The 22,431-nt window shown below is 47.4% G+C and overlaps 4 protein-coding genes and 1 non-coding gene across 7 annotated transcripts; 4 read left to right on the top strand and 1 right to left on the bottom strand.

The window, feature by feature from the left end:
• Positions 1–4,259: 4,259 nt before the first annotated feature.
• Positions 4,260–4,398, bottom strand: LOC117841129 (small nucleolar RNA Z247). The gene has a single exon (XR_004637162.1). It is a non-coding gene; the product is annotated as a small nucleolar RNA Z247 (small nucleolar RNA).
• Positions 4,399–6,726: 2,328 nt separating this feature from the next.
• Positions 6,727–8,586, top strand: LOC117836781 (uncharacterized). Its single transcript, XM_034716274.2, has 2 exons — positions 6,727–7,068; positions 7,184–8,586. The coding sequence occupies exons 1-2, from the start codon at positions 7,027–7,029 to the stop codon at positions 8,468–8,470; spliced, it is 1,329 nt and encodes a 442-aa protein (XP_034572165.1). The 5' UTR covers positions 6,727–7,026; the 3' UTR covers positions 8,471–8,586.
• Positions 8,587–9,472: 886 nt separating this feature from the next.
• On the top strand, positions 9,473–12,887 carry LOC117836783 (uncharacterized). 3 transcript variants are annotated; one of them, XR_004636156.2, is made up of 8 exons: positions 9,473–9,836; positions 10,837–10,896; positions 11,252–11,334; positions 11,519–11,583; positions 11,652–11,685; positions 11,766–11,836; positions 12,310–12,472; positions 12,555–12,887. XR_004636156.2 is itself a non-coding variant. In XM_034716276.2 (7 exons), exons 1-7 carry the CDS (start codon positions 9,569–9,571, stop codon positions 12,398–12,400), a joined length of 672 nt encoding a protein of 223 aa, XP_034572167.1. In that variant the 5' UTR covers positions 9,474–9,568; the 3' UTR covers positions 12,401–12,887. The 3 variants fall into 3 exon arrangements, 1 of the variants encoding a protein (XP_034572167.1); XR_004636155.2 differs by having other exon boundaries at positions 9,475–9,836; positions 12,590–12,887; XM_034716276.2 differs by having other exon boundaries at positions 9,474–9,836; positions 12,310–12,887.
• Positions 12,888–15,582: 2,695 nt separating this feature from the next.
• Positions 15,583–18,632, top strand: LOC117836782 (chloride conductance regulatory protein ICln). The gene is made up of 7 exons (XM_034716275.2): positions 15,583–15,913; positions 16,008–16,131; positions 17,109–17,226; positions 17,510–17,569; positions 17,640–17,723; positions 17,795–17,871; positions 18,250–18,632. Exons 1-7 carry the CDS (start codon positions 15,753–15,755, stop codon positions 18,316–18,318), a joined length of 693 nt encoding a protein of 230 aa, XP_034572166.1. The 5' UTR covers positions 15,583–15,752; the 3' UTR covers positions 18,319–18,632.
• Positions 18,633–19,635: 1,003 nt separating this feature from the next.
• LOC117836784 (small ribosomal subunit protein uS10y) lies at positions 19,636–21,698 on the top strand. The gene is made up of 3 exons (XM_034716277.2): positions 19,636–19,845; positions 20,736–20,849; positions 21,301–21,698. The coding sequence occupies exons 1-3, from the start codon at positions 19,722–19,724 to the stop codon at positions 21,441–21,443; spliced, it is 381 nt and encodes a 126-aa protein (XP_034572168.1). The 5' UTR covers positions 19,636–19,721; the 3' UTR covers positions 21,444–21,698.
• Positions 21,699–22,431: the final 733 nt, after the last annotated feature.

The raw sequence follows: 22,431 nt of genomic DNA, 5'->3' as shown, positions 1-22,431 counted from the left end.
CCTGCTGGAGCCGATGTACTGCGTTGAATCATGAAACTCTCCAACATATCCATCCTTGTTTCGATCTTAAAAGCATCGATATTTCCACAAGGTTTTCTCGTCCAGCTCCATATTTTGCCACCACAGCATCTTGCTTCCATTTCTCTCTACCGTCCTCCAACCTCTTGGCTGTGCCGCTGCGTGCACAAATCATCCTTCGTCTCCCCACGCACAAATCATCCCGGCACTCAGTGGGGACGGGAGAGGAGATCAAGATCAAGACACAAGTGTAAGTCGGATGAAAGCGTGTACCAGGCCTTCCTGTATGTTTATATAGAGCTAAGAATAGCTCTTAGTGTGGCTTAGATGTCATGGTTGTTGTGATCTGGCCGGCCTTCTAGTTACCAGAGATCTGGTTGTTTAAACAACTCTATCTACAACTAAACCAGCTTATGATCACAACAACTCATGGTAGAATCTATCTGTTACAAGTGTTACAAACGTGTTTTCCAACACTCTCCCTCAATCACAACGTCCCAAGTTGAGATTGTTCTTGAATAGCTCCATCTATCGAACAGGCAATGGTTTAGTGAAGCCATCTGCTACTTGATCTCCAATTGACACAAATTGTATTGGCAATAGTTTTTGTGCTACCCTTTCTCTGACAAAGTGATAATCTACCTCGATGTGTTTAGTTCTTGCATGGAACACGGGATTTGCCACTAAATATGTAGCACCAATATTGTCACACCACAATTGAGCAACTTTAGCAGATTGTACTCCTAGTTCTTCAAGTAGCTTCTACATCTACATGACCTCAGCTATAGCATTTGCTACCGATTTATACTCAGCTTCAGTCGATGACCTTGAGACCGTTGCCTGTTTTCTAGCATTCCAAGACACTAGATTGGAACCGAAAAATTCTGCAAAGCCTCCTATGGACCGCCTATCATTAGAGCAACCAGCCCAATCCGCATCAGAGAATGCACTCACTTATGTAGAGAGCGACCTTTGTATATGTAAACCAACTCCCACTGGGAACTTCAAGTACCTCAGAATTTGCTTGGCTGCCGTCCAATGAAGAGTTGTAGGCGAATTGAGATATTGACATACCTTGTTCACAACAAAAGAAATATCTGGCCGTGTGAGAGTTAAGTACTGCAGCGCGCCCCACAATACTTCTATACCTAGTTGCATCTTCAAGTCCCAAGGACTCTCCTTCACGAGCAATAAGTTTTTCGATTGTAGACATAGGAGTATTAACTGGCTTGCACTGTATCATGCCAACATGCTTCAACAGATCATTAGTATATTTTTCTTGAGTGAGTAAAATGCCTTCTTTGGTTTTCTTCACTTCAATACCGAGGAAGTAACTAAAATTACCAAGATCTTTTAACGCAAATTCAGCTCCAAGGTCCTTTAGGAGGGCACAGGTTGTTGCCTCTAAAGAGCTAGCAATAATAATATCATCAACATATATGAGCAAGAAAGTGGTTATAGATCCTTTATGGTAATAGAAGAGAGAAACATCTGCCTTTGAAGGTTTAAAACCAAGATCCTGCAGCTTCATGCTTAGCCTAGCATACCAGGCCCATGATGCCTGTTTGAGACCATATAGAGCTTTATCTAGCTTGCATATGTGACTTGGTTTAGACTTATCCTCGTACCCTCGTGGCTGCCTCATAAACACTTCTTCCTCAAGAACACCATGAAGAAACGGGTTCTGTACATCTAGTTGGCGAACGCTCCAACCTTTTGATACTGTTATGGACAGGATTAACCGAATAGTTGCAGCTTTGATGACTGGACTAAATGTATCCTCGTAGTCAATACCATATCATTGCTTAAACCCCTTTGCTACCAACTTAGCCTTGTACCTATCAATTGTTCCATCAGTATGCCTTTTTATCTTGTAGACCCACTTACAATCAATCACATTTTTACCACAATTAGCAGGTACTAAGTGCCAGGTTTTGTTTTTCTAAAGAGTTTGATACTCACAATCCATAGCATGTTTCCAATTGGGATCACTAAGTGCTTCATCCAAATTATGAGGCTCACCCAAGGCTGTGAGAAGTACGTACCGTACTGAGCCATCGCTGTATACTTTTGGCTTATTCCACTTTGAGATTGAGTTATTGCACGCGGAGGAGCAGCAACGAAGTCTTGTTGCACTGGCACATCCGGATGTGCTGCTGGAGAGCTCACGGCAGCATCAGGATCCGCCTTCGCAGAAGATTTGGGCTCGACAGCAGAGGCGGATTTGCCCCGTGCTGCAAGCAACTCAGCGGCGCGGCAGGCGGCGATGTGGCGGTTTGGGAGAGGCCGCGTGGTAGGAGTGTGGGGGACAATGCCCCGCTTGTCCCGCAGTAGGAGACAACACTGTCGTCGTGGCGCTCCGTGGCTAGACCGGAGCGTGCGCAGGGGATGGAGGGTCCGGTAGCGATCTCGAAGCCGATTCGCTGCCTGGTTCCAGTGCCGCAGCACCTGAATCTGCTCCATGTCCCGCGCCCAAGCCTCCTCCCATGTGATAACGCCCTTGTAGGTTCCCTGCAGCATTATTTTCTCCAGGATCAATAGATCGATTAGTAGAACCAGGTGAACTATCGAGCACATGATCAATACTGTAGCATCCCTAGTCATGTCAACAAGAGAAGGAGGTAGCAATAAAATTTCAGATCGAAGCAAGGCACCAGCATCTGGATGAAGTTCAGAGAATAGAAAGATAGATTCATCAAACACAACATCCAGATGTAAACTCGCCTGATAGATATGTCAAGGCATTTGAACCCTTTGTGAAGGTTACTATAGCCTAGGAACACACACTTCTTAGACGGAATTCAAATTTTCTATCATTGTAGAGCCTAATATTAGACCAACAGGCACATCCAAAAATTCGCAGGGCTGAATAATCTGGCCTTTCATGATGTAGAACCTCAAGAGGTGTAGAGAAATCAAGGAACTTTTGTGGGTGTGCGATTAATCAAGTATGTAGCTACAAGGAATGCCTCATCCCAGAACTTGAGGGGCATGCTCGCATGAGATAAGAGCGCAAGGTCTACTTTTACAATGTGCCGATGTTTGCACTCTGCTGAGCCATTTTGACGGTGTGCATATGGATATGAGACGTGATGGAATATCCCAACTTGTTGAAAGAAGGAATTAAGTTTTTCATACTCGCCACCCCAATCTGTCTGCATAGATATGATCTTGCGATTGAAAAACGCTCAACAAGATTTTGAAATTCATGGAAGCACTGAAACACTTCTGATTTGTGCTTTAAAAGATAAATCCAAGTAAATTTGCTGAAGTCATCAATGTAACTAACATAATATTTCTTCCTTCCAATAGAATCTGGAGTAGGATCCCATACATCAGAAAAACCAATTCTAAAGGAAATTTAGACACACTCGATGACTTTGGGTGTAGAAGCTGATGATTCTTAGCCTGTTGACATGCATCACGGACTAGGTCTTTATTCTCATCATTAGACCAAGGAAGATTATTATAACTAATGACACGATGAACAATTTCAAAAGATGGGTGCCCTAGTCGACTATGCCACCTTGTTGATGAAGGCTTAGCTGTAGCTAGGACTTGTTTGCTACTCGGCTCATGCGCACTGGAAGGAAGGGTGTAGAGGCCTCCTCTACACTTGCCTCAAAGGAGAACCCTCTTCGTTGCCTGATCCTTTATTAAGAAAAAATCAGGATGGAATTCTAAGAAAGCTTGATTATTGGAAGCGAGTCTATGAAAAGAGATTAAATTCTTGCGAGCATCAGGAACATGTAGAACATCATCAAGGTAAAGATTATGACTAGGGGTATGCACCATAACTTGACCAACACGATCGATGTTCATACCTGCACCGTTGGCTGCCCTGATCTGCTTGTTGCTGTTGTGGACATCGTGGACAACAAGCTTGTTCAGCTCACCGATGATGTGGTCCGTGGCACCCGAGTTGACATACCAGTTGGTGTTGATGCTGTAGGTGTTCATGGCCACTCCAGCGCTCCTTTCATCAGGGATAAAATCCTGATCAAAGCGGTACTAACACTCAGTTGTGGTGTGTCCTCCCTTGAAGCACACTTGGCACTTCACCTTGTCCTTCATGCCTCCTCCATTGTTGTTCGTGTTGTAGCTGCCACGACCACCATTACCACGACCACGGCCGCCACCATTGTCGCGACCGCACATGTTGCTACCACAACCACATCTTTCACCGCGCATTGCGGCGTTTGCGGATGACTTGGACCCGCTGTACAACATATCAATCCGCTGCTCGAACATGAGGAGTTGGGTGTACAACTCCCCCACGGTGATCCACTCCGACCGTGCCAGAACGGCTGAAACAACCGGGTTGTACTCAGCGTCCAACTCGGTGAGGATGTAGCTGACAAGTTCCTCATCATCGAGAGGCTTGTCGGAGGCCGCCATCTCATCTGAGAGGGACTTCATCTTGCCGATGTAGTCCGCCACCGACATGTTGCCTTTCTGTGTCGTGGCGAGGGTGATCCGTGTGCTCCCGGACTTGGCGCGGGTCTGCAACGCTAGCATATCCTCGATGCCGTGCCAAGCTTCAATCACCATCTTCTTGTCAGCGATCTAAGTCAGGATCTCCTTGGAGACCGTCGAGAGCAGGTAGCCAAGCACTTTTTGATCGGTTGCTATCCACTTGGCGTATGCCTCGTTCGACGTTGAAACCTTCTTCGCGTCAATCAGCACTTCAATCTCCTTGGGAAGCTCGATGGCCTTGCCATCCAAGAACCCTTCCAGCTGGGCGCCTCGGATGGCATGCATGATCTGCGCCTTCCACATGGAGAAGTTGTGGCGCGTGAGCTTCTCCGTGACCGGGAGCCCAATGGGCGCCGCGACGAGGGAAGAGGTTGAAGAGCTCGCCATTGCCTAGATGAGTTTGAGGTTGGATCTAGGTACCATGTAAGTTGGATGAAAGCGTGTACCTAACATAGGGGCCGCCCTGCATGTTTATATAGAGCTGATAATAGCCCTCAGCGTAGCTTACACGCCATGGTTGTTGTGATCTGACCAGCCTCCTAGTTATAAGAGATTTGGTTGTTTAAACAACTCTATCTACAACTAAACCAGCTCATGATCACAATAACTCATGTTACAAGTGTTCGTTACAAACGAGTTTTCCAACAACAAGGCAATGCCTATCTCCTTCAAAATCAAAGAACCTTTGGATCACTTCTCCCGTGTCTTGTGTGTCACGAACTCACGAAGTCTAGATAGTGGCAAATGCAATAACTGCCGAAGAAAGATGACAGATTAAACAATTCGCGACTCCCAAGTGTCATGTACAAGTTTCGCAAAATTAAGGCCATGTTTAGTTCACTCCAAAATACCAACTTTGGCACTATGCAAAAAGAAGATTCCCCATCACATCAAACTTGCGGTACATGCATGGAGTACTAAATGTAGACGAAATCAAAAACTAATTGCACAGTTTTGTTGTACTTTGCGAGATGAATCTTTTGAGCCTAATTAGTCAATATTTGGACAATAATTTACAAATACAAACGAAACGCTACAGTGTTGCTAGAGTAATTTTGACACCCCAAAGTTGAGCAACTAAACAAGGCCTAAGGACCTTTCAATAGCAGCCGCTGGAAAATGACAGCGCTGGTTCATTAACTTCACTCACAGCGGTGACAGGAACGGCACTCGCGAAAGTCGTCTGCTCATGCGTGGAACGTAAGGTTGCGTACCCCGACATGCTACTAATTAATCCTAACGATGTATCCATATATAATGAAAACAACAATTCCAGCCTCTACGTCGTCAAGTGTACGCATCATCTGATTCTGATACATCACCAAGAAGGAAGAAGTAAGAGCTTCCAGCTCAGCACCCCTCTTGTAGAAAACAGCGAGTTTTACCATCTAGCCCCACAGTTCGCGTTTCTGAGCTCCCTGGCTCCCTCTGACCTCTGGTAGCTGCTCAAGTGTGAACTGCATGCTTTTGACTTGGAAGTTGGAATCGCATTCTCGTCGCATAAGCAATCAGCCTGCGCGAGTCATTCGCAGACGTCGTCGTTGGCTCCTTGCGCGCTGCAAATCTGCCCGCGAGCGACAACAGAGAACCCGGTCGGCACCGTGTGACTGATACCGCCGTCGCGAGCACGGTAGGGGACAGAGGGTGGCATTCACTTCGTCGCACAGGCTACGGATCGTGTCTCCACTCCCGAATTCGTTCGAGCAAGGCCGGGCGAGGCGCCGGTCCAGATCGAGCTCCGGGCTCATGTTGCCCTACGCGACATGCCAACCGCTCTTAACGTGATGACTGTAGGTGTTTAGCGACCGGCTTTTCTTCTTTCGCGCATGGTCTCGAAACCTAGTTACGTACAAGTATGACCGTAGGCCGTAGAGTGCTTCAAGTACTCGTGTCCCGACAGATGCTTCGGTGTGACACTGTGCGACAGAGGGTACGAGGGAGCAGGAAGCGTACGTGTACGAGCAACAGCCTTGCTTTTGCCCATGCCTAGAGCCCTCCAAGAAGCCAGGAGCCGAGGGGATCGGGAATTCGCGATCCGGATCACAAGGGCAGAGGAATCAAAACCAGATTACTTCCTCTGACTCCATTTAGCGAGCAGTACTTAGAGTACTAATCAAGATTCAGAGAGAGGACGGGCGGAGAGGACGTCCGGGCGGAGAGGGGAGGCCGGGGAGCAGCGCATTAACCACGCCCCACCGACCCGACCTGACCGGCATTCAAGTCCCGCGCCGCGCCGCGCCCCATCCCCCTCACCTCATCCCCGTGAGGCCGAAGTGAGCTGCCAAAAACGACGTCGCACGCGGGAGCACCAGCCGCCCCACAGCCCGCAGCACTATCTCGCGACGTCGCCACCAGCTACAGGGCACGGGGACGGGACGGGCACCAGTACCAGCACCGCCCGCCCATAGCCCCGGCCTCAACAAGGTCGTCAGAACCCAAGAAAACCCCTAGTCAGATCCCCATCAGAAGAGGGGGGGCATCGCGGCAGAGCTGTACGTATCACGCAGGCAACGCGCTCCATCCGTGGTGGCCATGGTCTCGTCGCCTTCGCCTCCCCCTCCCTTCCCCACCGTTGTAAGTGTGCGCCGCCTCCCTTCCCTCGCCTAGTCTCGTCTCGTCTCGTCTATTACGACGGTTTTTGCCGTGCTTGAGTGGCGGTTGAGCTGTTCGCTGCGCAATGCGCCGTCAGGCCTCCGAGCCGAAGCAGCAGCGGGGCGGCACGAAGGCGGCGCCGGAGAAGGCGGAGAAGAAGTTCGCCCACGTCCCGACGCCGCTCCACCACGGCCACGGCGGCGGCGCCAGCAAGAAAACGCCCCGCGGGGCCAAGGGCGGCGACGGCGGCGCCGACGCAGCGGCTTACGTCGCGGCGGTGTCCTGCTCCGACTGCCGCTTCAAGCAGCGCGCCCTCGCGCCGGCGTCGCCCGGCGCGGTCATCCGCTCGCTGTTCGTCTCCCTCACGCGCCGCTCCACCCCGCGCTCGTCGCCGTCGGCGACGTCGGCCTCGGGAGGGGCCGGCGACGCGGGGGACGGCGAGCAGTGGCGCCTTGCCGCGGCCGAACTCTCCCGGAGGCTCGCCGCGGCCACGCGCACGCGGGACGAGGCGCTGGAGGAGACCACGCGCCTGAAGCACTCGCTCGCCGAGCTGGAGCACAAGCTCGCGCGCCTCGAGGCCCGCGTGGTCCCGGCGGTGCCCACGGTCGCCGCCGCCTTCCCCGTCGACTCCTTCCTCCGCGCCGTCTCCACCGCGCGCGCCGCCGTGCGAAACCTCGCCCGCGCGCTGTCCACGCACCTCCGCAGCCCCGCGAGCCCCGGCCCGAGCCTTGAGAGCTTCCTCAACCGCGCGTTCCACGCCGACTTCGAGCTGGACACCGACGCCGACGTCCACACCCCGGATCCCGCGGGCCGGTGCGAGGCCAACCTCGCCGCGTACCACGCCGTCGCCGTGCTGACGTGGGAGGAGGTCCTGCTGCACGGCACCAAGCACTACAGCGAGGGGCTCAGCCGGTTCTGTGACGCCAAGATGAGCGAGGTGGTGTCCAACCTCGGCTGGGCCCGCGCACGGGCGTGGCCGGAGCCGCTGCTGCAGGCGTTCTTCCTGGCCGCCAAGGGCGTGTGGGGCGTCCGCCTCCTGGCCCGGTCCGTCCACCCGCCGCTGCCCGTGGTGCGCGCGGACCGAGGGGCGCGCTTCGACCCGCGGTTCATGGAGGACGCCGCCGCCGGGCGGGCGGGGAGGCTGGAGCCGGCCAGCGTGAAGATGATGGTGGCGCCGGGGTTCCACGTGTACCTGGCCGGCGCGGGCGTGGTGAAGTGCAGGGTCGTGTGCTTCTACAGCAGCGGCAGCAACGGCCGCACCGGCGGCCACAGAGATGGCGGGAGCAGCACCAACGGCAGCGTGGGGTTGGGGAGTAGCTGTAGTGACATGAATGGGAGTGCTACAGATGTGGTGGATAGCTGTAAGAGCAGTAGGGTAGGGTAGTTGCATAGGTAAAGAGAACACGGGGATTTTACTTGTTTGGTAAAAGCACGATATGCATTTTACCGATGTTCTGTTTGTGTGAATATGGGTGAATTGATCATGAACAGTTCCTTTTAGCGTTGCCTCTGTAACTTTGATTCCTCGCTTGCTGCTTTTTGAAGAGCAAGAGGGCGCCATGAGTCCATGAGGCGACTAACCTAGGAGACTGGAAACCCTCCCATCACAAAGGCGTATGGGAATTGATTGATTTGACACTCCAACGATGTTAACCGTCAAGGCACGCGCTTTTGGTTGCTTATTTCTCTTTCATCCCATATTTGTCCATTTATCTTCTTGTTAATTGGTGCGTATCTGAGGAAATTGAGCTCAGAAAAATAGATAAGTGTATGAATCTATGACGAAATGCTAACTTTATTTTATTTTATTAACGAAATGCTGAACTTTTCGGTGTTTCGTGTATTGTGATCATGCTTTGTCTTTGACCCTGTTTGTTTCTGCTTATAAGCAGCTTATCGGTAAAAATAAGCGAGATTCCACTAAACACCTTGCTTACTTTTTCTTATTCTCACTTATGTGGTAAGCAGCTTCAGAGATTTGAACTACAAGAATTGAAAAGCGATAAGTGAGAAAATTTTCGCTTAGATTATAATACAAGCTTGGCTGAAAGAAGTGGAAACAAGGCACTTTGTAGAGACTAGATACAAGCTAAATCAACAACTTGTTCAAAAAAAAAAAAGAAATTCAACCAAATTAGCAATAGTCCTCCAGATTGGGAAGATCTAAATTGTTAGTAGAGGGAGTGCTGATTTTATTGAGTGTTTCATGTAACGTGACCATAGTTTGACTTTGTGGAGACTAGATAGAAGCTAAATCAACATCTTACATTGCAAAAAAAAAAGGCGTTTCTGGCCGAATTAGCAAAACTCCACCAGATTGGGCTAGATCTCAAACCGGTCCAGTTAGCAAAACAAATGAGACCACAAAAAAGCCCAGAGCATTTGGTCGCTGCCTACTCTCTTCTTCCGCTTGCCCTTCACCCGTTCGCCGTGCGGCCGTGCCCGCTAGTTCCGCCGCTCGCCTCCCTCCACACGCTAGCCAATGGCGGCCGCCATGCGGAGTGGCAGCCTCCTACGTGTTGGCTTCCGCCAGGTCTCCTCCCTTCTGTTCCAGGTCCCCCCGTGCCCAGCCCCGAGCCTGGCCGTTGGCCGTGCCGGGCTGGTACGCATCCGCTGCTCGGCGGCCGCAGCCGGCGACGACGGGGGCAAGAAGGTATCGGCGCGGCTGGCGCTAACGCAGCAGGTGCTGCGCGACGCCGAGGAGCGTGCCGCGTCGGCAGGCTCCGACCCCGCCCCCAAGATCACCCTGGGTAGCTAAACACAACTGTCTGAATCCCCAATTTGTCTTAAATCGGTTCCTGAACCCTTATTGATTTCTGAATACCAATGTCACACCCTAGCATCGGTCCAGGTGTTGTCTGTAGCTTATGCACCACTTAGAATCCGGGGTTAATAGGTCACGAGGTACTGTGTGGGCAAACTGTTAATGGGCTTGCACTGAATCTGCTGTAGAAATCCTACTTGCAGAGCAAAAAATGGGCGTACGTGGTAAGTTCATTTGACCGAAATGGCTAGCCACATGAAATTTTTCTGCAGATGCAAGCGTATCTGCTACTAATTAATCATCTCATACTAATTTCATTGCACTCTGTGCCTACTAACATGGCCCATGACTTGGAATCCATGCCATGGAAGCAAGCTGTGAATAAGATTGGGAAAGTATAGTTTTACTTGGGTAGAAACTGGTAGTGTCAGAATACAAGTTAATCAAGTGTATTAAAATCACCTAGTCTTGCTGCCCTGCGAATAAGAATGTGGAAAGTGTCGGGATGGTTGTGATATGATATTGAAGTTTTGGTAAGTGATTGATGTATTAGTAGTTTGTGTTCATAATAAGTTAGTATCCAAATTAAGGACACTTCATCAATGCCCTGACTTCTGAGGTTATTGATTGAGAAACACAAATAGTTGACACAAGTATCCAATTTGTTTTATGTGTGTCATACACAAATAGTATCCAAATTAAGGACAATTCATATAGTGTCATGAAACACATAGTTGAAGGCAAGCACAGATATAGACCTGAGTAAATTTGGTGTTTGTATTAAACACAATATGTGTAGATGGACTGGAAGACAAAAGAACCTGAGAGCACTAAAGTGCAAGTCGTGTAGATAAAACCTGCAGCGACTTTCTCTCGTTATTATCTGCATGAGTTCAACGTGCTTTATCTCTGTTTCATGCGATGAGCATGTCTATTTATTGTTTAAAATTGCCAAAACCTGTTCTAACTCTGTTTTATATCTGCAGAACATGTTACTGTTAATTTTGCAAGAAGTGGTGGCCCTGGTGGTCAGAATGTTAATAAAGGTTTGTTTTTTGCCCTGTTCTCATTTTTCTCTTTTGCATATAAACCCCTGCTGTCAGTTCATTATGTTCTTTCATTGCATTTTTTTTTTTCATTTGTATTTTCTATTCTTCCTCCTGCATTAAGAATTTAATGGGTTCCTGCTTCGTTCAGCATCCCTTAATCACTCAGTAGCATATAAATACCTTTTGTCATTCGTAATTATTGGATAATTGTTGTTTGTCCATAAGTACACGTAGTTGAACTCAGAGATTTCCAAATAATAATTACTTATGTAAATTAATGCTCATATTCAGTGTGCTGTTTTTACCTTTTTACGTTTTGTCTCTTGTTCTAAAATGATGTGCCATTTTACAGTCAATACAAAGGTTGACATGCGATTCAATGTTAAGGAAGCTCACTGGCTTGGAGAGAGAATAAAGGAAAGGATATTACAAGCGGTAAAACAAATGTCCTTATTTAGCACCTGTTTTTCTTACATTTGTTTTTAACATGTTTCAGGATCATGCTTATTATTTATGTTTTCTAATCTTCTGCTCTTATGTGTATTTTTTTTACTTATTTTCATGTCTTGTCTAATCCTTTGGACATTTTGTTTACATTTTATGCTCTCTTTATGCACAGGAAAAGAACAGGATTAATAAAGATGGAGAGCTTGTGATATCTTCTACAAAAACTAGAACACAGAAGTAAGTATTATGTTATTTTTCTTTTTAGTAATTTTTTGGATAGCAACTGACATGATTTATCGTTCTAGGGGCAACATTGAAGATGCTCTGCAGAAGATACAGGTATGCTTCCTCCCTTTCAGATGTTTTTCTAGGACCAATTCAGTTGACTTACTCTTACTCCACGATTTTGCATTGAGCAGGCAATCATTGATGCTGCATCATATGTTCCTCCGCCCCCCACAGAAGAGCAGAAGAAAAAGATTGAAAAAATGTAAGTTTCTTTTTTATTTCTTCGGTTTCTTTCTCGTCACCGTGCCAATCAGTGGTTCTCTATGGAATAGGTATAGACCACTCCAAAGTGTTCAATAATTTCTCAGCAAGTGAATTAACAAGATACTGTATCCTATTTTCTTAAAATTTTCGTATTTTATGAGTTCCCTTCATTTCCATAACATGTTGACGACCGTTATTACGTGGTCATACTAAGCTGTGCTTTGATATTTCATTTTGTAAGGTAAAATGCATAAATGCCAATATTAGTTGCAGTTGAGGTTGGCCCTTCAGTAGCTAATTTAAGCCCTTGTGTTGCTTCTTCTCAGGATATATTAGAAACCTCATGTTGCTGTTATGTCTAAATCCTTATTGTTTCACTCTTAACTCAAAATTCATTATAGGATCTTTCTCTATTGCAAAGACCGAATGTTCCATAGAGTGATAATTTGTTTGTTCTGTTGGTCATTACAGTGCTGCAGTTGCTGAAAGGAAGAGACTTCAGAATAAGAAAGTGCTTTCACAGAAGAAGGAATTTAGGCGGAACAGAACTAGCTGGGATTGATGCAACCTATCTTGTACAAAACGTCTCCGTTTCCTGCCATTCCCCAGCGGACGTTAACAACATTTCAGCGTGGTAACTACCGGAGTTTTCTTCCCAGTCTCTCTTTCTTGCTGGTTTTAAAAAGTTACTCTACTATGATACCTTATGGATTCAGATGCTCCAAGTGTATGACAAATGTCATTTGCTCAGCTTGTTCATTCAGCGGTGTACATAAACCGACAAAAAAAAAACAAGGGTCAGACTTGCTGAAGGCATCTTGGTGAAGAAGAAAGCTATGTTTCATAGGCGTTGCCAGTTTTTGTTTCGTCCATTGGGGACCGGCTCTCTGAGGGGCTGTTTTTTTGTCCTAAAACGCACTGTATACACCAGTAGTCGCTGCTCCCTGAACTCATCAGATAGGTAGTACTCACGTGTAACTGAGAACTCGTCTGTAAAACTGTAACGATTTCTTTCTTTGAGGACTTGAATTTGGCGAATTTAAAGGTTAGTGATGACTTTCTCAAAGCATCTCAAGTTTGATCAAATTTATACAATAAAGTACTAACATTCATGATACCAAATAAGTACCATTAGTTTCTTCATTAAATATATTTTCATAGTATATCTATTCGTGCCATAAATTTTGTGTGATTCTCTCTGTAATTTTGGTTAAATATAAAATGGTTTGATTCTCCAAAAAAGTTAGAATGACTTATAATTTAAAGCGAAGGAAGTAGTAGCTGATTTTTTATTCTATTTTTATTGTTTCGCCGTCAACGTCATCGACGCCCGTCGTACAGTATCAATGACTATGAGCACGGGGCATGACTGAATTGCTGTGTATATTGAAAATTAGGACACGTTACAGGCACCAGGCAATGGGCTGCAAGCCTGCAACGGTGCAGTGGTCATACACCATGCTAACAGGCTACGCCTGTACTGAATTACTGATCGACCGTTATTGCCAGTTCGAACTGCTACCAGAATTCACCGTGTATCGCCATTGCCTGTTCATCAATATAGTACAGTATACTGATACACCCTACATCTGCTGCAGGCCTAGGCCACTCGGCCATGGACCGAGATCAAATGCAGTAGCCCTGCGAGTAGGGATGGCAACGGGCCCGTTCGCCGATTCCTCCCGGGAATTCTTCCATCAGGGGACGGGAATGGTAGCAGTTTAATCTCCACGGGGAATCAAACGGGGGAAAATTGGTCCCCGTCGGGGCTGGCGGGGGCGGGGATGATAGTGCAACCCCCGTCCCCGTATCCCTGCGTCCCCGGTTAAAACCAGCAGCAAGCAGCGGTTTGTCGCGAGATCTGACCCAGCAGCCTACGAAACAACATAGCTCAACAACAGATGTGCATATAAATCAAGGCCAGACTCAGGAGCGACGGCGAGTCAGCGACCTCCCCTCACGGCTCGAGCCATGACCCCACGCTCCCGTGCCAGACGATCGCACGGGGAGGCCCCCAGGTCTTCCTGAAGATCGGGGTCAAGTGCTGAGTGCCGTGATGTGCTAGCTGGCGAGAGGAGCAAGAAGCTAGTAGGGAATTTTATATCGTATTTTTTCCTTTTGATTTTTGTTTGCTCGGTGAGAAGTCTTGCAAATTGTACAGAGTTGTATATGGATGTGATAATTGTACAGAGTTGTATATGAATGTGATAATTGTACAGAGTTGTATATGGATGTGATTGGTCTTGTTTTGTTATTCTTTTTCGTCCTCATTTAATCCCGGATGCTTGAAAGCTTTCTTTGTAAAACGAGATTGAACAGAGAAAGAAATCAGTCTGCATTGAGATGGGTCCCCGCGGGGATTAATTCCCCGCGCGGGGCGGGGCAAAACTTCTCCCCGACAGCGTTCACGGGGACGGGGACGGGGACGGGGACGGGATGGGGACCTATCCCCCGACGGGGAATTCCCCGTTGCCATCCTACCTGCGAGTCGTGTCCCCTGGTAGGCAGGAAGGCGTCATGCGGTCACAGTGACGCCTACTGGGTACACCGTGCACGCGGGTCAGACGTCCGGACGCACGCCGGCATGCGCGCCAGAGCTCGCCAGCCGGCCAGGCCTGACCCGACGACCTGGTCTGTTCGCGACCCCCGAGGCAGCACCTGCCATCGCCATTCCCTCGTCGTCCGCGCCGGCCGTGTCAGGGACGGAGCGCCCGTCACGCTGCCACCACCGCGCGCCCAGGCCCAAGTCGTGGGCTGGCGCCAGGCTTTGACTGCCGGGTCACGACGGCGTGCTCGCACTGGCCAGCGCCCAGCGGCCAATTTATAACCGGGCGGTTGGACGTCTCGTCGCTCCTCCACCGGCAAGACGTGGAGAAGAGCGGAAAACCCGCGGGCGCGGCAGAGCCGAGCCGACCGCGGCGTGCTGCCACGGACGCGACGGGCGCATGTGGACTCGCGCCGCGGTGCCGGCCGCTGGGTGCCGCGCGCACGGGCGCGGTCCGTGCCGTGTGCGTCCGGTCTGCCTGCCCTCCGCGCCGAGGGCCCGGGCGTGGGGGCGCGGCGGGGGCGTGGGGCTCGGCCGCCCGCGGGCCACAAGGGCATTGCTGCTCTCCGCGCGACTACTGTTCTGCCTGCTTTGGTCAGTGAAACTGGTGGCTGGCTGGTGGTGCGCTGTCGTCGCCGAGCACAGCGCCCGTGCTGTATCTTTGCTCGTCGTCGCTGCCGCTCACGGCCGCTTAGGCAAACAGTAAAATCTTTTAGCTGGGAGCCTGGGGCCGTGGGTATCTCACACTTTTTTCAAGCGTTGGTGTACGTTGTAACTGTGCAAGCGTCGCCGTGCACAGCGGCGCAGGACGCCGCTCTTGCTGGTGACAAAGGCATTGAACCCAACGGTAGGCATTGCGGATTTGCGGTGACTGTACCTGTGCCGCTGTGCGTCTGTACTGACATGCGGCCTACATGGATTTGTCCCGTGACGAGATGAGGCTCCGTTCGGGATAAGGGGAAAAAACTGAGGTACTTGGGGTTGCAGAATGAAGATTTGAAGGTACTTAAGATTTGCTTGGAATTGAGGCATGCGTCACATGTTTGAAGGATTACACGAGCAGTTTCCTATTTCCTAATGAGATTATTGCATATCAAAAATGGCGTAGCGGTATTTTTGGTTGCAAATGTACATGACTACTCCTTGGTGTGGAAGAGCTACTTGTACCCTTCGTCAACTTGGGCCAAAGCCACGCCCACGCGCAATACATTTCCCAACACACAGCGCCGTACGCACGGCACGGGCACGACGCACGGTCCTCCACCACCACCGCTAAACCCTTCCGAAAGAATCCCCAAATCTCGCACGCCCCGAAGCCTTCAAGGCCCGAAACCCTAGCACCTCGGCCTCCCCGCCGCCGCCCCCCCCCATGGCTCCCGGACTCCAGCGCTTCACCGACATTGCCGCCGACGGAGCGCCCCGCCTCGACGCCGCCGACGGCGAGGAGCTGGTCCGCGTCGACCGCGCCGCCTCCGTCGCCCTCGGCCGCCGCTCGCCGGAGCCCCCGGGGACCCTGTTCGTCACCACCAGGTAGTTAATAAAGCTCAGCTTACACGGCTACTCCTCCAACACCTCTTCCGATGCCTAATGTTTCGCTAACCGTTGGCTTGCTCGCCTCAACTAGGAGGGTGATTTGGCTCAGCGAGGTGGAGAAGGGCAAGGGCTACGCCGTGGACTTCCTTGACATCACGCTGCACGCTGTGTCGCGCGACCTGGAGGCGTATCCCTCGCCCTGCCTCTACACGCAGGTGATTGGACAAGCAAACTCTCCTTCCGCTGATACTGTAGTGCTCGTTGTGGAATTACTCCCTCTTGAGTCTTGAGGTCCAATAAGATGAAAGATTGATCAGGTGTAGCTCTGATGTCCTAACAGTTGAGTGCTTAAAGTGTGGGGTATACTCTACCTTGAAGTGTCTTGGACCATGGTCTAGGATCCAGGAGTGTTTTTAGCTGTAAGCTTCTTGGTGGTAGAGGCCTAGTGGGGTAGGCTGTACATTCCATTGTGAGATGCACTTACTGAGAGATCCCTTTGTTCTTGGAATTACAGAAACGTTCGGCTTCTATTTTGATTGATGTTTTGAGAATACCTCACAGCTTCTAGAGAACGGTGAGCTTTGATTGACAGATCATAGAATAGTTGTATGGGTTATTGAGTGTAGGACTTCTGTCACATGATGCGCCGTTGTTCTTTTCCTGACTATTGCAGTTGAGCTGTGGTGAAAATTGCAGCTGGAACAACTTCTGGCGTTTATAGCTTTGCATAGATTGGTGATTTGCTTGGTTTTCTTGGGCGTTTGTGATCAATTGTTCACAGTAGATACTCACAATGTTCGAAATTGCTTGTAGCTCATGCATTTCCACAGATGAACAGAGTTTCTCTCTATGTATATGAGGGGTGGTTTTGTCTCATTTGGAGATAGGTTTCTTCATTGCTACTCACCAATAAATCACCAGTTACCAGATGATGCTATAGAGTTCTTGAACAAAGCAAGCCCTCATTTGCATACAAATATATGGTACTCTTGCCGTGTTGGTTAAAATTTGTGAATGAGAACCCTATTGAACTATATCATAGCTGCATATCCTGATCCTGACAAGAGTAGATCCCATTTTGGTGTTTAATAGGTGTGCAGTGAATTAATGTGTCTGTTTCTCTCTGTTGTTTTCTTTTTAATATAATATTCTCTGGTATAAATGTCTGACGTTTGGTCTATGTAATTTGAAGATTGAGGCAGAAGTTGGCACAGACGAGGAGGCTGGTGAATCAAATCCTGAAGCAAATGATGAATTAGAGCTATCAAGAGTCTCTGAAGTGCGCATTATACTGGGGGACCCTGCTCAACGTATCCTTTTAAATTAGCATGTCGTATTCAAATATTTCCTTGTTTGCTTGATCTTGGAGTTCAAGTGCTTCCTGATTTAGTTTTTATGACTTGTGATCTATTGAACTGATTCAAGACGCTTCTAATTCCATTATGCAAATAATCCTCTCAGTCAACCCTTGGATATTTAATTGAAAAACTGAAGTTGGCAGACTACAAAATTTTCTTGTCTTTTGAGTTCATGAGAAATTTATCTAGTTCCATTGTTGGCATTGCATGACTTGTATCCTTGACAGTGCTTCAGTGGAGGCACTTTTTGATGTCTTCTGTCATTGTGCTGAACTGAATCCTGATCCTAATGCTGGTAAGATATCTTTACAGTTGATACTTAAAACAATTCTGTCGCAAAGCTATGTAATCTTTTGAATTTCCAGAGCGCCATGGGGAGAATGGTTGGTTCAATGGTGAAGATATGACTGATGTTGGCTGGGTTCATGGCGATGAAGACATGGTTGATGGTAAGTTTTCTTCAATATTTTTGCGCTAATGTGCGTGTGAGCAACATTTTGATATCTTACCTTCCATGCAGAAAATGTTCCCCAGTTCTTCAATGCCAATCCGATAGGTCAAAATGGTGGATTCGACCTCAGTCATTCAGTATTTGAGGTACACGACAAATTTGTTTGGTATTACACTCTTATAAGTTTGCTTTTAATGACTGCTGTAGAACTCTGGTTTAGACTCAGTTGATTCTTGAAGTCTTCTATTGGCGTTGCACATCCAATGGGGACAATAATGTAACACATATGAGTCTATAGTGGCCCTGGCAAGTATTTGTCTGAGTTACATGGTTATTAGATTTAGAAATAGTACGTGAGTTTGATGCAATATTAAAATTAAATTAATCAAGTTCTTGTGCTCAGTTAGTAAATTTAACTGAAGTGAATAAAATTTATCTGCAAAAGTTGGCATAAATTATCTGTGCTGCTGCATTTATGTTTCAGAATTCTCAGCTAACATTTGTTGATGTCTTTTTTCTCACAGCTTCAAATCAACGACCAGCGTTTTGAGGATGCAGAGGAGGAACAGGAGAGCCATGAAAATGGAGATTAGAAACAGGGATATGTTGCTCTAAGGCACCATGCGATTTATTTTGTTGTAGATCACTACCGATGCGTCTTGGTTGCCTACTGTTTCGTCTACACTTTCTCTTCCTCTTTCCTTCCTCGATGTTATAGGATTAACATCACTGAGCAACTTTCTGGAGTTGCATCGATGGTTACTTTTGGTGAGAAAAGGTCTTGCTGCTGGTCAAGAATGTAACTTGTAGAGCATGATGGAAAATCGTGTGAAATTAGTTCGGTACTTTTGATCTAACAAATAGAAGGTGAGATTGGGAAAAGAAATATATTATCTTTTCCCTTGTATATCGTGGCACAGCTATATTGCGTCTGTTTGCAATCGCTGTTCTCAGTCATTTTGGATGTCACCTGGAGGCTTTTTGTCACTTCGTCAAAATTCAGAGTAGGTATTGCCAGGAGCCATTGCTTAATGGTACGTGCTTCATGAAAATCAGAAACATATAATTAGCTAAAGGGCTACGATGTGTTTATCTTTGTTCAAAAAGCAAGGCCAGCTTCAGTTCTAGAAATTTTTTGAATCACTTGGAGTTAATTATTAACAGCTCTAAAAAATCTTGGAACTGCAACTACTCAAAGCATTTAGTTGAATCATTCTGTTCATAGTTTAGATTAAATACAGATATAAATACTTTATCTTTGAGCTGGAGTTGTGCGAAACATGCCTCAATATCCCAATCTCGTTTCCACCTGAGTTCCAACAAATGAAACAGGATTTAGGGTATTTTTTAGGTATCGAGCAAAATAATCATGAATACAGGTGAAATTTCTTTTGAGTTTTTTTATGACTCAATTTTCGAGCATAAATCACATATATAGGGTTTGTACTCAGAGTATTCTTTAGGTGAATCCAGAGTAATTTTGCAACTACAAAGAGTATTTGTTTTGCTGTGCTCAAGGCTCTGCCTTCGCATTGAAGTTTCTTGGGCAAATTTGCAGTTCGATTTTCGTAATGGCACTCTCCAATAAGGGTTGAAAATAACTGAAAATATGAAATTATTCAGAAAATTTGTTTTTTATTATCTTTGCGGTCGTGCTTTTGTATAAGTTTCAGGTTGTATTCTTTCAATAGTACAGTACTGTCGATCGGGGGATAAACCTGAAAATACTGGAGGACAAAATTTTCTTCTCATAAACCGTCTGTTCTGGCTCTAAAACCGCCTACTTTTATCTGAATAGAAGAGGACACTAGAGGACAAGCAAATGGTAGAACTAGATGGGCCGTCTTAAGCCTGGTTCCAGTTGGGCCGACCCGTCCACTTCTCATATAAGTAGCCTCGAACCCACCCCCGGGCGAAAACCCTAGCCTGCAGCGCCGCCTACCCCAAGCAGCCGAGCGAGGAAGCGAAGACCCCTTCCCCCCAGCGCAAGAGCACCATGGCGGCGGCGGCAGTTTACGGCGGTCTCAAGGGGAAGCTTGGCGTCGAGGATGCCCCCGAGCTGCAGCTCAACCGCATCCGCATCACCCTGTCCTCCAAGAACGTCAAGAACTTGGAGAAAGGTATAACTGAACCTCAAGAATCCAGACCCCTATTTCCTGATCTGGTCTTATATAGTCTTTTAGCTAGGCTTGATTGTATAAAGTATAAAACGTGATGATGTGTATACAAGCTTCCTTTTCCTGCTGATTTGTATATAGTTTATGATTACGCATTAGATCTATCTGTCGAACTCGTGGCCTGCGGTATTCTAACGTCTAATTGGAGTCTCGAGAACATGCAGAAATTTGATGTAGTATTGTAATTTTCCGCTGCTCTTTTACAATTTCCCGTTGGTTAGGATTGCGGGGTGCGTGAATCCATTTCATATTGTTTTGCTGGTGCCCAATTTCATGTACTGTGCGCTTGTGCACAAGTGTGCAGCCAACGTGCTATTTCTGATTCTGTTTGGTCCTACAGTAGGAAGATTTTCGCAAATGATACTGATTATGCGTCACTGCTAAGTCAAGTCATTGCAATTATTTGTTTGTCTCAATTGCAATGGTTGTGGCGTTTTTCTGGTTAGCTTCTAGATGCCTGGGGAGGTCTGCAGAATCTGGAGTTCATGGATCTTATCATGAACCTATTCAATGGGTCAATACCCACATCTTTGTGTAGTCTCTGTTGGCTCTTTTTCCTTGATGCAAGCTGAAATAATCTTTGCCTGTCATTATTTCCAGGAGTAACTGGGCAATGACAAATCTTTTAATGGTTGATCTCTGTGGGCCTTTCTTGTATTTTGTGTTCTGATCAAGTATGCTGTATGTGATGTGCTGCTTTAGAATTCCGTATCTTTTATACTAAAATGTATTTTTGTCACATAAGCTGCAAGTTGCACCATTGTGTTGTAGTAGAATCATATTCACGAAGTTTACCAAACTGATGATTATTGTGTTCTGCTGGTACATATCAGTTTGTGCGGATTTGGTGAAGGGAGCCAAGGACAAGCAGCTGAGGGTTAAGGGACCTGTCAGGATCCCTACTAAGGTTCTCCACATCACCACCCGCAAGTCTCCTTGTGGTGAAGGTAATGAGTTGTTTTAAATCATCTGCTGTTAAACTGGTGTCATGGCTTTGGATGATTTGACAAATTGAGTTTTATTGTGTCATCAAGCTATTTTTAAGTGCTAAGATGCTAATACTGTTAAGGTGCTAATTTTATACAGTAGGTGCTTTAATTGGTAGGGTCTCTTTTTTGTACTACTGCTAGATTTATCTTTCTTTTCACTATTGTGATCTGTACGTGGACCCATGGATCTGATTTGATATATCTAGTCTAGACCTTGATAGGTCTTTTGTCATTTCCGGTTGTGAACTTGTGATAACCTTGAGTAACTTTTGACTTCACCTGGGTGCTCACGCCTATTCCTGTTTGACCCTTTTGAGTACATTTTTGTTATTGATAACTCTCTGATACTATTTTGTTGTTTATTATGTCCTGATGAAATTGACTAACCATATTGTAATTTGTTGATCAGGAACAAACACATGGGATCGCTTTGAGTTCCGCATCCACAAGAGGGTGATTGATCTGATCAGCTCCCCTGATGTGGTGAAGCAGATCACTTCCATCACCATTGAGCCTGGTGTTGAGGTCGAGGTGACCATTGCCGATGTGTAATGACGTGCAGTTCAGCTGTCATAAACTATTTATATCTTGTGTTGCATTAGCTTTGTGCTCCATTTGTGTGCTTGTAAGAGGACATCGAGTGATTGTTAGCACCCAAGACTGTATTTTCGCCGCCTATAATCCTATCGTAGCTGTCTGTCTGATCTGGGCTGTGCAACTTGAAATTTTGTTTGTCTATCGTAGCTGTTTGTCTGATCTGATATAAGGGATGTGCAACTCGAAATTTTGATTCAGTCTGTTTTCTCAGCGATTTGTTTCCCAATGTCGCACCTTTTGTTTTTAAGGCTTACTGTGCTTTTAAAGTCTTAACATGACTGTTCCGGCCAGTACTGAATTTTTCCTGTGCGGAATAGGGTCTGTTTTCAACAGTGATCTGGCGTGTTGTGCCACCATTTCGCTTTTTTTTTTCTGCAATAGTGGCATAGTGCACCATGGGCGCGTTCTTGGACAGCTAGAGGGAATGCAACCCCTCCCGGCCGCTGCACGCCGCCTTCGTGCGCCCACCGCCATGGCGCCATGCCCCGTTCGCGCTGCCGACAACGACATGGACGCACGGCAGCGACGTTTGCCGTTCAACGAACGGGCAGGAAGCCTCTCCAGCAGGAAATACCGAGGCAGACCGCAGTGGCCTTCTCCATTGGGCATTGGCTATTGCCTGACATCCTTCTGAATTACCGTAGTTCAGTTACAGGATAGTATCACATCACCATGAGTCCGTGACGTTTGTTACGGTAGATTGTCAAGGAGGTAGACTCACCAAGTCATACCTAGAACAAGAGGCTTCGAGATGCGTGCCACCGTCACAGAACAAAAAACAAAAGGAAATGCCGACTTGTTCAGGGAATCGTTGTTCGACGTGTGATCAGAGGAGATCCGGTGTGGAACTTGGTGTTCAACTCTGTCACCGCCACCTGGAATCCCAGCCTATTGGACCGACGACGCTTAACGGCTAAGGCATCCTCTATGCTAAACCCTGTCA

Source organism: Setaria viridis, chromosome 9 (assembly GCF_005286985.2).
Source record: "Setaria viridis chromosome 9, Setaria_viridis_v4.0, whole genome shotgun sequence".
In the NCBI taxonomy this organism is placed as follows: Eukaryota; Viridiplantae; Streptophyta; class Magnoliopsida; order Poales; family Poaceae; genus Setaria; species Setaria viridis.
Note: the sequence above shows the minus strand (reverse complement) of the source record. Positions and strands in the feature narration are given on the sequence as shown.